Source organism: Oreochromis niloticus, linkage group LG10, assembly GCF_001858045.2.
Source record: "Oreochromis niloticus isolate F11D_XX linkage group LG10, O_niloticus_UMD_NMBU, whole genome shotgun sequence".
In the NCBI taxonomy this organism is placed as follows: domain Eukaryota; kingdom Metazoa; phylum Chordata; class Actinopteri; order Cichliformes; family Cichlidae; genus Oreochromis; species Oreochromis niloticus.
In genome coordinates this window covers 130,083-145,031 of record NC_031975.2, presented here as the reverse complement: position 1 = coordinate 145,031, position 14,949 = coordinate 130,083, and the positions used below count along the sequence as shown (strand labels likewise).

General features: G+C 40.2%; 1 protein-coding gene across 3 annotated transcripts; it reads right to left on the bottom strand.

The window, feature by feature from the left end:
* Positions 1-9,041: 9,041 nt before the first annotated feature.
* Positions 9,042-14,860, bottom strand: si:ch1073-303d10.1 (protein LBH). 3 transcript variants are annotated; one of them, XM_013266908.1, is made up of 4 exons: positions 14,598-14,860; positions 13,270-13,330; positions 12,059-12,306; positions 9,042-9,433 (listed from the first exon to the last, which is right to left on the bottom strand). In XM_013266908.1, exons 1-4 carry the CDS (start codon positions 14,621-14,623, stop codon positions 9,316-9,318), a joined length of 453 nt encoding a protein of 150 aa, XP_013122362.1. In that variant the 5' UTR covers positions 14,624-14,860; the 3' UTR covers positions 9,042-9,315. The 3 variants fall into 3 exon arrangements, with proteins under 3 accessions (XP_013122362.1, XP_005464744.1, XP_019210895.1); XM_005464687.4 differs by having other exon boundaries at positions 13,270-13,325; positions 14,598-14,841; XM_019355350.2 differs by lacking the exon at positions 13,270-13,330 and having other exon boundaries at positions 14,598-14,840.
* Between the last annotated feature and the right edge of the window lie 89 nt (positions 14,861-14,949).

The following is a 14,949-nucleotide window of genomic DNA, read 5'->3' as shown; positions in this document are numbered from 1 at the left end:
TATGACTTTTGGTGTTTATGAATATTATAGTTTTTTAAATATTAATATTTTAGTGAAAATTTTCCCGCGCTCCTCTGCCAAACAGTTTTGACAATAGGGGTACATATGTTACATCATTTTGTGCGGCTGGCGCTGGGCTAGTATGGTGTGACTTTTGGTGTTTATAACTTTTATAGTTTTTGAAATATTTAGATTTTAGTGCAAATTTAGGCCAATTTCTAGGCTCCTGAGAAAGATTCTGCTTTTGGCACCATAGAAACAGACTTCATTTGTGGTGTCTTGGCTCTCTCTAGTGGTATACCGGGAGTAGTACAGCCGAAAAGATTTTATCCTTGTGTTGAAAACTCCATATCCCACAATTCATAGCACGCCTCTACAGAGTGAACAATGGCGGCCACCACTTCGTTTTATATGTCTTTTATTCGTGTTTCTAGGTCACAAAATAAACTTTTAAGATATTTTCAGGCGAGAATGTAGGTGTGTAAACTTCAAATATCTGCTTGTTTTATCAAGACATCCCATATTTAGCGACAGTGCTCTGACGACGTAGGTCCTGCCTGACAGCTAGCCGGCTACCTAGCTAGCTGCCGCACTTGGCTGCAAATGGATAGCGAGGGGACTCTCTCTGTCGTTTCACCTCCCCGGTCTCTCGCAAATGCTCGCACAGAATCGGAGTTACAGCTGGATGTGGAAAAAATAACTGAGTTGTTTGGTGGTGCTATAACGCGGAGCTACAACAGTGGGCAGCTATCCACCGGTGTATGACAGAAAGGACATGCCGCGACCGCCGATCGACCGGTGTTTGCTAACGCGGAGGTCAATCGTGGATCAGGGAAAGCGAAGGCAGGAGCGTGAGGTGAACTGAATTTCAGGTAAGAAGTTATGACCTGCACTCTATTTGGGTCAGATATAAACCGAGTTTAGGTGTAGTTTATTTAGCAGCAGTTCTCTTATGTGTTGCTGATAGCCGGCTAGCTAGCTAGCGCCGCTAGCATAGTTAGCTAGCACCGCTAGCGACCCTTCGTGAAAAAGCACCCAGGCTTGGCTTATATTGAGGCGGGTGAAACTCGTGTCAGCACCCGGTCGCTCGCCGACAGTATGTGTTTTAGCTGGACTTATTTTTCGTTTATATGGACCGATGATTTATTTATTTATTCATTTTAGTAACGGTATAAACAGTGAAAGGTGGTGGATTGGCCAGATGTAAACTTCAAATATCTGCTCGTGTTACCAAGACATCCCATATTAGCTCTGATGTTTTCGGTGCCTGCAAAGAGCTAGACAGGTAGCTAGCTAACCGAGCTGGCTGTCTTTTTGACTCAGGGTCATAGCTGGACTTATTTTTCGTTTTTATGAGCCGATGAGGGTTTTTTTTTAGTAACGGTACAAACAGTGAAAGGCGGTGGATTGTCTAGATGCTGGTCGATGTGGAAAAAATAACTGAGTTGTTTGGTAGTCGCTGACGCGGAGCTACAACCGAGGGCAGCTATCCACCGGTGTGTGTCAGAAAGAACATGCGGGGAACGAGGCGGCGAGGCGACCGCCGATCGACCGGTGGTAGATCGTGGATCAGGGAAACCGAAGGCAGGAGAAGCAGGCGGCTGCCGGTCGGAGCGTGAGGTGAACTGAATTTCAGGTAAGAAGTTATGACCTGCACTCTATTTGGGTCAGATATAAACCGAGTTTATTTTCGTTGTGCTGACTTTTTACAATCAGTTATAATAACTCGTACTGCGTGGTAGCTAGCACGATGGAGTTTATGACAGCCTCCCCTGTCATTCTCTCGCCTGTTCAAACTTCAGTCATGAAACTGATCAATGATCGGCTTTTCTCTCTTGTTTGTTTATCGCGCTAAACAACAGCAGCACGTTTAAGCTTGATCAGCTGTTGTTAGAATTCATTTGATTTAATTTCTAGTATCAGCTGATGTTTGCTGGAGCCACAGCTGTAGAAGCGGCTGGTCGAAACCAGGAGATGACCTTACTGAATCATCACAGCTGAACTGGTGATGGAGAAACAGGTTTACCTTTTTTTTAGGTGACATGAATGAGTTGAAGGGAAGTTATGAACTGTTTCTGAGAGAAATAAACACCAAGCTCCTTTTTTTTATTTAGCTGACAGCTGGTAACTGTGCAGGGGCGGATCTAGCAAAGCTTTTGCCAGGGGGCCAGGTAGGGCATTAACAGAGAAAGGTGGACACAAAGATATACTTTTCTTTCTTACTCTCATACAGGGAGTGCAGAATTATTAGGCAAGTTGTATTTTGAGGAATAATTTTATTATTGAACAACAACCATGTTCTCAATGAACCCAAAAAACACATTAATATCAAAGCTGAATGTTTTCGGAAGTAGTTTTTAGTTTGTGTTTAGTTTTAGCTATTTTAGGGGGATATCTGTGTGTGCAGGTGACTATTACTGTGCATAATTATTAGGTAACTTAACAAAAAACAAATATATACCCATTTCAATTATTTATTTTTACCAGTGAAACCAATATAACATCTCCACATTCACAAATATACATTTCTGACATTCAAAAACAAAACAAAAACAAATCAGCGACCAATATAGCCACCTTTCTTTGCAAGGACACTCAAAAGCCTGCCATCCATGGATTCTGTCAGTGTTTTGATCTGTTCACCATCAACATTGCGTGCAGCAGCAACCACAGCCTCCCAGACACTGTTCAGAGAGGTGTACTGTTTTCCCTCCTTGTAAATCTCACATTTGATGATGGACCACAGGTTCTCAATGGGGTTCAGATCAGGTGAACAAGGAGGCCATGTCATTAGTTTTTCTTCTTTTAAACCCTTTCTTGCCAGCCACGCTGTGGAGTACTTGGACGCGTGTGATGGAGCATTGTCCTGCATGAAAATCATGTTTTTCTTGAAGGATGCAGACTTTTTCCTGTACCACTGCTTGAGGAAGGTGTCTTCCAGAAACTTGCAGTAGGACTGGGAGTTGAGCTTGACTCCATCCTCAACCCGAAAAGGCCCCACAAGCTCACCTTTGATGATACCAGCCCAAACCAGTACTCCACCTCCACCTTGCTGGCGTCTGAGTGGGACTGGAGCTCTCTGCCCTTTACCAATCCAGCCACGGGCCCATCCATCTGGCCCATCAAGACTCACTCTCATTTCATCAGTCCATAAAACCTTAGAAAAATCAGTCTTGAGATATTTCTTGGCCCAGTCTTGACGTTTCAGCTTGTGTGTCTTGTTCAGTGGTGGTCGTCTTTCAGCCTTTCTTACCTTGGCCATGTCTCTGAGTATTGCACACCTTGTGCTTTTGGGCACTCCAGTGATGTTGCAGCTCTGAAATATGGCCAAACTGGTGGCAAGTGGCATCTTGGCAGCTGCACGCTTGACTTTTCTCAGTTCATGGGCAGTTATTTTGCGCCTTGGTTTTTCCACACGCTTCTTGCGACCCTGTTGACTATTTTGAATGAAACGCTTGATTGTTCGATGATCACGCTTCACAAGCTTTGCAATTTTAAGACTGCTGCATCCCTCTGCAAGATATCTCACTATTTTTGACTTTTCTGAGCCTGTCAAGTCCTTCTTTTGACCCATTTTGCCAAAGGAAAGGAGGTTGCCTAATAATTATGCACACCTGATATAGGGTGTTGATGTCATTAGACCACACCCCTTCTCATTACAGAGATGCACATCACCTAATATGCTTAATTGGTAGTAGGCTTTCGAGCCTATACAGCTTGGAGTAAGACAACATGCATGAAGAGGATGATGTGGACAAAATACTGATTTGCCTAATAATTCTGCACTCCCTGTAAACACCAAGCTCCTTTTTTTGTGTAGCTGACAGCTGGTAACTGTGCAGGGGCGGATCTAGCAAAGCTTTGCCAGGGGGCCAGGTAGGGCATTAACAGAGAAAGGTGGACATAAAGATATACTTTTCTTTCTTACTCTCATATAAAATATTTAGCTTTTATTAAATAGTTATCTGAATCTCACAACCAAAGTTTGTATAATAATACACAAGATTGGCTGTAGACCATTGTTCATCATTCAGAACACTGTGTAAAAATAACAAAAAACAAAAAGTGAATGCATGTGTGAAAAGTGGTCTATAATGTAATGCTTCAAAGCGTGTTCATGCAAACATTGTTGGGTCTGCCGTGGTACAATGGGACTTCTGCTCATGAACCTGTGTGCACAGCGTCTGCAAATCGGCGCTGTACGAAGTAACTTCATCTTTACACAAAACTGTAAGCTGTCATCTGTGAAGCGTGAGCGGTGTTTGTTTTTACCATAGTTCATGGTGGAGAATGGCTGCTCTTCTGAGTTTTGCTGTCTGTAGCCGTATGAATGGCAACTACAGTGATTAGCAGCGGCATAGGCACACATAAAATTTCTTCTGAAATTTTCGCTTTCTAGTTACTACCTGTGATTTATTGCAGTGTACTTGTATTTGCTTAATTGTTTACTAAATGTTTAAGGTGTGAAATAAACCGCAATGGAGCAAAAGTTTGTTTCAGCGCTTTCGTCTGCCATGGCTGACGGCCTAGGGGTCAAGGTCCACCGAGCCCCTGCGTACCGCCCCCAGTTTAATGGGATGTGCGAGCGGTTCCACTGGTCACTTAAGGCCACGCTCCAGGCCTCTCTTATAGATGGCAACTGGGTTGACCACCTTCCGTGGGTTTTACTGGGGTTGCGCTGCGTGGCTAAAGAAGACCTCAGGGTTTCTCCGGCTGGGGGGGGAGGAATGTTTGTCTGTAGGTAAACAATTAGTATTGCACACTCAGAAAAATCAAGTTATTCTTAGTACTGTGCATTTGCAATGACTATGTTGTACTAACATAGTTATCTTTCCGTAAGCTTTACATTTTTTGAGGCAACAAGTTTGCATACATTGTTTAAGTTCAGAGAAATAACTGAGAGTAAATAAGTTGCCCTAACTTATTTATCTTAAGTCATTTTTACTTTTACTTTTGTTAAATTTTTTAAAAGCTGTGGGAACTAATTTGATTTTACAGTGGCTCTGAATGAGGGCCTTAGGTTACACACAGCACAGCAGGACACTCGGGAATCTTTCATTGTTTTTCTTGGAACGTAGCTGCCACAAGAAAGCAGGATTTTTAGCACCTGAAGAACAGCTGAAAGTGCAGTTATAGGAGTGCCTAGTGTTGAAAGGGAAAATTTAAAGTGATGTGCAAAACATGGTGAGTGTACAACTGTAAGGAAAACAAATTGCAGTTGCCCTAATTAAGGTAATCTAAATCCATAATAAACCAAAACAATAGGTGTACTTTTTTGTGAGTGACCATAGCTGGACTGGCCATCAGGTATACCGGGCATTTGCCCGGTGGGCCGATGGTGATTTTTCGTTTTTATGGGCCGATGTTTTTTTTTTTTGTTTGTTTGTTTGGTTTTTTTGTCGTTTTTTTCCATAACGGTATAAACACTGAAAGGTGGTGGATTGGCCAGATGCTGAGAGATGTGTAGAGAGGTGGTGGCTATTGCGGAGCTTCCACAGATTCAGTAACATTAGCAAGTGGTGGAGGCCAGCAGATGCAACACGCTGGCAGGCGGATGACGGAAAGGCAGGAGGAGCAGAGACCCGAGGCGGTGAACTGAACTTCAGGTAAGAAGTTATGACCTGCAGTCTATCTGGGTCAGATATAAACCAAGTTTAGGTGGAGTTTATTTTTGTTATGCTGACTTTTTACAGTCAGTTACAATAACTCGTACTGCATACTAGCTAGCATGACGGAGTTTATATACTGCTGGGCGGGTGCTATGATGTTATTGATGTTGAACTTGTTTTATCTTATTTTATTTATAAGGTTAGTCATTAGAGTTTCCAACCATCCCGTAAAAAACGGAATCGTCTCGTATTCAGAGAAAATATTACGTGTTTCGTATTGAGGTGAAAAGAAACAGTTTGTCCCGGACTTCAGCTACAATGAAAAAGACACAAAGCTGAAGCTGCACAGCTGCCTCTTCTTCTCTCAGTCTCTCCCCTCCCTCTCCTGTTTCTACTTCAATCATGAAACTGATCAAAAGCTGATCAGCTGATCGGCTTTTCTCTCTTGTTTGTTTATCGCCCACTTTGCGCCAGAAAGAGGAAACCAGCGGATGTCGCGCTTCTAGTATCAGCTGATGTTTGCTGGAGCCACAGCTGTAAAAGCTGCTGGTCATGATATCGGTTTGGTTTTCTGGTGAGAGGGAAGCATGAAGATGAAACCAGGAGATGTCCTTACTGAATCATCAGAGCTGAACAGGTGATGGAGAAACAGGTTTACCTTTTAGGTGACATGAATGAGTTGAAGGGAAGTTATGAACTGTTTCTGAGAGACAAATAACACCAGGATCCTTTTTTTATGTAGCTGACAGCTGGTAACTGTGCAGGGCGGGTCTAGCAAAGTTTTGCCAGGGCCCAGGTAGGGCATTAACAGGGAAAGGGGGGGACAAGGAAATACTTTTCTTTATTATTCTCATTTAAAATGTCTCACTTTTAACAAATAATTATCTGAATCTTACAACAAACGTTTTCATCTGATGTAAAATGTATAGAAATTCATTATTGTACATAGTAATTTTTTTTTTAGCGTCCCATCACAATTTCTTCAGAAGTAGCTAAGTACTGTATATGATGCCAGTATTTCCCACATTTTCTAGATTCTGTACCAGTACTGTGTGTAAAATGCCATCAAAAAGTCAATTAAGTTTTATTCTTTCTCACCTGTCTTTCTATCTCCTTTCACTTTTTAAAGGTTGCCATGTTAGAAAAAATATTTTGCCCTGCCATGCTGTTTATTGATGTGGCAAATGAATGGTTTATGAAAATATATCTAAATCTGTCATCAGTAATCAGTAATGATCATGTCTCACCTCTAGTCTTCTCTGTCTTAATTTCAGGTTTTCACCATGTGTTGTAGATAGTTCAGGAGGTTAACTCGACCAGGCAGTCTACTTTTGGGTACTGTTTAGAATACCAGAATAGGGAGGATGGTGTAGATTTAAGTTTATTAGACTGATACATATATACCAACAAGAAAGTGTACTTCACTGTGACAACAGCGTTTGTTTTCATTCAAAGGCTTTATGGTTTTTCCTATAATACCTGGTGGGCCGGTCTCTAGTCAAAATGCCCGGGCTGATTTTTTGTCCCAGTCCAGCCCTGTGAGTGACTGACAGACTTTTAATCTTCGACACTAGGCACTGCTGGAAACTTTCTATTTCATCCCTCGATAACGACAAAGAAGAAGTTGACTTTAATTAGCTTACCCTTATTACTGTAAATATAGACAGAGAATATATGTGGTTAGTTATACTGATATGATATGGCTAATGTTATTTAGAGTATTCACCCCAAAAAATACACACTCCATTTTCAACAGTTTAGGTGAGGGGTTGGAGGCGCCGTACTCAGACTATACTATCCACCCCCAGTGAATTATTTCTTTATTTCTAATCATAAAGATTAAACATTCAAATGTGTTCCAATATGTTTAATTGTTTTACTTTATACACAAATTTAAATTAATCTTGTTTCCCCATTCAGGTGATTGCTGCTCTGCATGTCTTGTTTTTAGTTTTACTTCCCTTGTTTTCTCTCCCCTCATTTGAAGTATTTATTTGATGGAGTCAAACCTCATCTGGTTTGGCCATGAAAGGTCATTCATTTGTTTATGAAAGCTATTTCAATCCACCTTTCCCCTACATCTAAAAAAAAAAAGAAAAAGAAAAAGATCATTAAGGCACTGGTAATGGAAGAATAATAGTGAAAACAGCTGGAAATCATCATGAAATATCTGAACCAACCTACTTGGTGGTCAGTGGTTAAGGGTCCTGTCCTTGTTTCACTTGAGAATTTGACAACAAGATACAGGAGTTGGGGTCCATTCAATAAAGCTGTTGTTGCTCAGCAGTACAGTTTCCAGTATATTTGTTTTGTGTACCTTGCTGTTGTAACACAACCACAGAAACAGAGAGAGAGAAAGGGGGAGGTGAAGAGAGGTAAAATGCACAGAAAAGGGACCGAATAAAATGTAGTGGAAAAGAACAGAGAAGCTTCTCTAATAGTCTTTGGGTTCACTTACACAGAGGGTCGATCTTTTTGATTGCACTAAGGTAACTGAGTAGATATAAAAATATTAAACACAATTTCATAACTTAAATTATTTAATCTTGTAGTAAATTAAGTCAGTGGGCTTTGATCAGTGGTTGTTTATCAATGGTCATGACAGTTTGCATATTAATGATCATAAACTGACCTCCCAGCCATTGTTCATTCAGTGGTGCTAGTTTCAGTCATTGTGCAAATGTGCTGTTTATAAGTTTGGAAACCTGCAGTCAGCTGAGACTGAAGAAGTCACCTGGATGATGATGAAACATTTCTCCCACTGAAATCGTCCGGATGAACAGAATCAACTTTTTGGGATTTACTTACCTGGATGATTGAGCATGCATCAAGACACTGTTACACAAGCTGTACACCGACTACTTTACATTGCATCAAAGTCATATCTTCAGTGTTGTCCCATGAAACGATACCAGTTATGCGTGTTCCTTTGCTTCCCTCTAGAGGACAGCTACTATAACAACATGGCAAGTGCAGTAACTTGCTAGGCTCTGTAAATATGAGCGACAGAGTAAAAGTTAAAACTCTAGGATGAGACTAGTGGATATGAACTTGACTTGTTAAACTGTCATTGCACACAGCCAGAAAAGTTGAAGGGGAAATATGTCTGTATCTTTTAGGTAAATGTTTAGCATCTGAAAGTCTTAAAATAGTTTTTCATAAACCTTCAATTTAAATTTGTGAATTTAAAAGGTGGACTTGACTTTATGATTACCATCATTTGTCAGCACAGGATTTAGTCAGTGCACTTCCTGCCATAAATGTCCAGTTTATGGATACATGTAAAAACATTTAAAAACAAAAAACAAAAAACCCCCACCTTTATTGTTATACCGTAATCATCCTTACTGACCTGGCAATGCAAAACAGGAAGGTGCACACAACTACAGAACTATTACAGAAGGAAGCAAATTATTAAAAGAAAAAATCTACATTCAATTATTTTATTTTTTAGTAGCAAAGGACTCGTCGTAACAGCATATACTTTAATAATGAAATTTTGAATTTTGAATTCTGACCAAAATCAGACAATGTATGTGAAAATTTGGCATTTCTTCGCAATCCAAGAAGGATAAAAGTACTGTGGTTATAAAATAATTTTTTATAATTTTCTTAATTTATTTAACAAGGTAGTAAAATATTACTCAACAATAACAGAAATCCATGAAAAACGTTACACACAGTATATTTTAATGCTTGTACTGCTTCAGTTCCTCAGGCATGGTGGGGCAGCATCAGGGGTGGTGGGCGAGGTGGGCGGAGTGAGCCGGATGAGAGACAGTTGAGTCTGGGATGGGCCAATAGAAGACTTCCTGGCAACGGAGCTACGAAATAAAAATTGGAAATGGTTAACTGACTTGATACAGGAACTAAAAATCTTCACATTCATTTCCTCCACATAGCTAAATTCTAACTGTATTTTTTATTCAGGTTTACAAATTTACTTTGTGATCCACCTGTGCCTTAAAGACGTTGCATAGTAAAAAAAATTATATTATAAAAAGACATGCTAAAATCAAAAGTGTCTTTTCCCCTCTGGTCTAACTCACAAAGATGGAACTTAAAGCGGATTACCCATAAGCTGGAGAGGAAATAGAAAACCTTATAGAAAAATATAAAAAAATATAATATATATAAAAATATAGAAAACCTTCATTTAGCCTTGGAAATTAGTTTGTTTGTTTGTTTGTTTTAAAAAAAAGCAGCTCTCCGTAAACCTAGGAAATATTACAATTCATCATTCATTCATTTAACCTTAATTAGTGATGATTTCATTAATTTCTTCACAAATACAATTTTAACCATTAGAGGAAAATATTCATAACCATCCCACAGACCTATAGCTATTTACAGCTAACACTATTTACATTTATTAAGAGTCTTTTTCTCCAATTGATCTTTTTGAGTTAACTTCAATAATTACTTCCTCCAAACCATCAACGTGTCTGTTAGACCCCATTCCTGCTCAAAGAAGTCCTGCTATTAATTAATGCTTCAGTCTTAAATCTGATCAACCTATCTCTAATAATCGGCTATGTACCACAGGCCTTCAAGCTGGCTGTAGTTAAACCTTTACTTAAAAAGCATCTCTAGACCCAGCAGTCTTAGCTAATTATAGGCCAATCTCCAACCTTCCTTTCATATCAAACATCCTTGAAAGAGTAGTTGTCAAACAGCTAACAGATCATCTGCAGAGGAATGGCTTATTTGAAGAGTTTCAGTCAGGTTTCAGAGCTCATCACAGCACAGAAACAGCTTTAGTGAAGGTTACAAATGATCTTCTTATGGCCTCTGACAGTGGACTCATCTCTGTGCTTGTCCTGCTAGACCTCAGTGCAGCGTTCAATACTGTTGATCATAATATCCTATTAGAGCGATTAGAACATGCTGTAGGTATTACAGGTACTGCACTGCAGTGGTTTGTATCATATCTATCTAATAGACTCCAGTTTGTTCATGTAAATGGAGAGTCCTCTTCACCCACTAAGGTCAATTATGGTGTTCCACAGGGTTCGGTGCTAGGACCAATTCTATTTACATTATACATGCTTCCCTTAGGCAGCATCATTAGAAGACATAGCATACATTTTCACTGCTACGCAGGTGACACGCAGCTCTATCTATCCATGAAGCCAGGTAACACACATCAATTAGTTAAACTGCAGGAATGTCTTAAAGACATAAAGACCTGGATGGCCGCTAACTTTCTGCTTCTAAAGTGAGATCAAACTAAAATGATTGTACTTCACCTTAAAAATCTTATAAACAGGGTGTCTAACCAGACTGTGAGGAAAGTTGTTCTTGACCAGGATATGTCCCTAAATATGCATATTAAACAAATATTTGCTTTCTTCCATTTGCGAATTATCTCTTAAATTCTATCCCAGTGATTAAAAAGGGAAGAACAACAACAACATACATTATTATCAGGTTGTGCTAAAAACTGTGAAAAGCCTGTAGTTTTATCCAAAATGTTGCAGCGCAGAGAGAGCCAACACCAAGTGAGAGCACCTCGCTTTTTCAGGGAGCGGTTCTTGTTTGGGGTGGCTGTACGTCAGGAGTTAGAGGCGGTCATCTACTAGTTAGAATGCTAGTGGTTTGATTCCTGGCTGCTCCAATCTGCATGTCAAATATCGTTGGACAAGATACTAACCCCAAGCTGCACTACAGTGCGTCCATTAGAGCAGTGGTTCCCAAAGTGTGGGCGCACAGCCATTGCAAGGGCGGCATGGTATGAACAAAAAAAAGAATGCTTGGACATTGATAGCATAATAGACGGGGCAAAGTGGAAGATGAAGCATCACCAAATATTCTTCCAAACCAACTTCCTTCCAAGCCAAAGACTGGAAAATATGATGAAGGATATCTTGCTTTTGGCTTCACCTGCAACTTTGGCAGAAATTGTTTCCCCTGCGTTGGGAGCACACGCTGGGCTGTCCCCATCATGGACCAACAGATTCCAACAGTTGTTTATGTTTTTAAACCCATTTTGCACTGAGAGGCATTTTTTGAAAAATGTATATTGCATCACTTGATAGCAGTATTGAATATTAGTACATGGTAAGAAAAAAAACAACCACATGCAAAATAATGGCACCATAAAGATGGTTTGTTTTTCTGTTATTTAAAAGAGGTAGTAGTTTATTTTACTCCAACCTGTAATTTGTTGCAGTTTACTTTTATTAGTTTCATTGTTTACAAAAGGTGTGAGGTGTGAAATAAACCGCAGTGGGATTTTCTTGTAAAACAGAGACCTAGCAAAAACTGTTTGGAAACCACTGCAATAGAGAATAAATGTTAGATAGTAAGTACTTATGAAAAAAGTGCTTGGGTTAAAGAGGCAAGTTGTATGAAGCGCCTTGATTTCTCAGGGAGCAGATTCCTCTGCTTCCATGGCTGTTCCCAGGACCCAGACTCAGTGCTGGAAATTATAATTATCTGCTCTTTACCTTTCTTCCTTGTCCTCCTGCTGCTGTCCATCCACAGAGCTCTCTGTCATTTGATCAGCACTTCTGTTGTCATCAAGTTCTTCCTCCACATTGCTGCCCATAGGACATCCCAAAGGCCAGCGCAGTTCCCCACTCTCCTGTTCACTGTGGTCTGTGGGCTCCACAACAATAGAGGGAAGACGCTCCCTCCTATAAACAAAGTCTTCAGGATAATCTGACTCTTCATTCATGTTGGCTTCAGGGAAGATCTGATCAGGGAACAAATTCATAATGCTCTTAGAAAATGTACATTGAAAATAAGTAACTGTAAGGACTGAAAGTCATGTGCTCATAAACAATACAATCTTATTTCAGTAGATGACGTTCTCAGCCTCCTTAGTTTTTTCAGGTACTGGAATAAATGCCAACTGGTTGCAAATTAACAGAATTATTATTATTATTATTATTATTATTATTGTAAAAAGGAATGAAATGAAAACCACAGTGAACTAAGATGCTACTCGGACAAGCTCTGCAGCATCAATTACAAGGCTGATATTCTGACAAGTTGAAATTGTGAAAAAAAAATAAAGAGAGAAACATACCTAAATGACTTTGAAGAAGGTTTCATTACATGTGATAGCAATATCAGTGAACGACTGCTCAACGTGTGTTTCAGTAGGCACAGTGACATAAATGGCTGTAACTGTTAAATGGTTTACTTTTGTTAAACCCACTGAATTAAAATGAAAGTCTGGGCTTTAATCACATCTCATGTGGTGGTGTTAACTGTAAAAACTGTCATTAGATCAGGCCTAAAATGTTCCTCTTTGGCAAAGTATATACTTAGGGCTGGATCAGGTGAGTCCTGAGTCCTGCAATAAGCTGCTGTTTCTTCTTCACTCATGTGTTTATACACCACTCTGCATTTAACCATTAATTATTATTAATCTGCTCTTTTCAACAGGGTGTCCTTTGTCCCATCTTCCTCCCCTCACCCCCAGCCATTTGGGGCAGTTGGCTGCCGCTCCCTGAGCCTGGTTGTCCAGGAGGTTTCTTCTTGTTACGAGGGAGTTTTTCCTTCCCACTGTTGCCAAAGTGCTTGTTTACAGGGGTTCATATGATTGTTGGGATTTTCTCTGCTTTTCTCTTTAGTGTTGAATGTGCCTTAAGGTAACTGTTGTTGTGAATTGGCACTATAAAAATAAAACTGAACTGAATAAAATACCTACCTGATAGGCTCTGCTTCCTCTCCTCTGAACTGGACACTCCTCCATCTGAGATTCAACTTGACTGAGAATGGTGTTCTCACACACACACACACACACACACACACACACAGGGGTGTGATTGCCATTGTTTTGCTTCTTTTAGCAACACACTCTGTATTTGGCTTCTAGTAATCTCCTCAGTTCCCGTTCACTTGATAAAGATTTTGTGTTAGTCATCTGAATGCCATCCTCACATTTTGTGCAGGACACAGCCTCCACAGTGGTGAAACACTCTTCGTGGATAGGGCTCAATCAGGTTACCCTGAACCCTCAGTTAGAGAAAACCTGTTTACTCTTTGTGTTTATACATCACTCTGCATTTAATCATTAGTTATTAATAATCTCTGGTTCTCTTCCATAATGTGTCTGTTTTCCTGTCTTCCTCCCCTCACCCCCAACTGCTTGAGGCACATGACTGCCTCTTCCTGAGCCTGGTTCAGCCAGAGACTTCTTGGTGTTAAATGGTTTTTCCTTCGCACTGTTGCCAAGTCCTTGCCCAAAGGCGGACCAAGCAGGGACTCGTTGGGGTTTTCTTCATAGTATTGTAGGGTCTTTACCTTACAGTATAAAGCACCTTGAGGCAACTTTTTCTGTGGTTTAGCACTCTATAAATAAAACTGAATGGAAATGAATTACTTTCCAGAGTGTGCCTCTCTGAGATATTCTCACATGCGCAGCCTCATTGGATGTGAGACATTCCATCATTTCCTTTATCCTGTCACAAATATTTTTGAAACACTTTGGCGACATAAGGTTCAAAATTTCTAAATCGGATTTGAAAGAATATCTAACTCAAGGTATGAAAATCAAAGATAAGATATGCGTAAATGCGTAAGGATGAAATCTGCATGTCAACTATCAGAGACTTCACACTCTCAAAGTTTAGAGATTTCCAACAGGGTTTTAGGAATGTCCAGCTTAGCTCAAGTTTACAGGAAGCAGTGGACTGAGGAATGACTTACTGGGTTTTTGCAGTAGAGAAAAATGTCAAGTGTTGGTATATGGTATACTGTAGGTATACGGAGGGAGACAGCTTCTCCTGCTGAGTTAATCTGCAGCTAATTACTAAGTACAAGCTTGATTAATGCCTCAACCTCATGGAGGGGGGAAGGGTACAAGAATGTAAAACCAAGAACATTTGTTTTCACTACTACTACTAGTTCAGACAGTAGTCACCACAAGGCATTTTCTATTATCATTAAGGTAAAGACCATAATACACAATTCAAATCCTCAAACCTATAGAAAGTGGGTAGGTGGAAGGTAGAGTAGTTAAATCTTGTAACTTACCTATGTGAGGCAGGAATGCAGCTCATGTCAGGCCCAAAGACTTTGAGCACAAAACTAAAAAGGTATTCCAAGGAAAATGGAAAAACCTAGACTAGTTTCGTTAAAAGTTAGTTACTGGGTGCTATCAGTCACTTTCCTGTCCTTCCTGCTAATCACAGGTTCAGTTTCCTCCTCTGGTTCTCTTCCCTTCATTGTCCAACAGTGTCATGTTTAGTGACGCACGCAGCACTTGGCATACACACTGGTGTGCAAACCTACTTTCCAATCTGACCGGCTCAGTGTCACCTTTAATTACAAACAAAACCTTGATGTAACATGTGCAGCAACACGTGACTTGGCATGTGCTGATTAA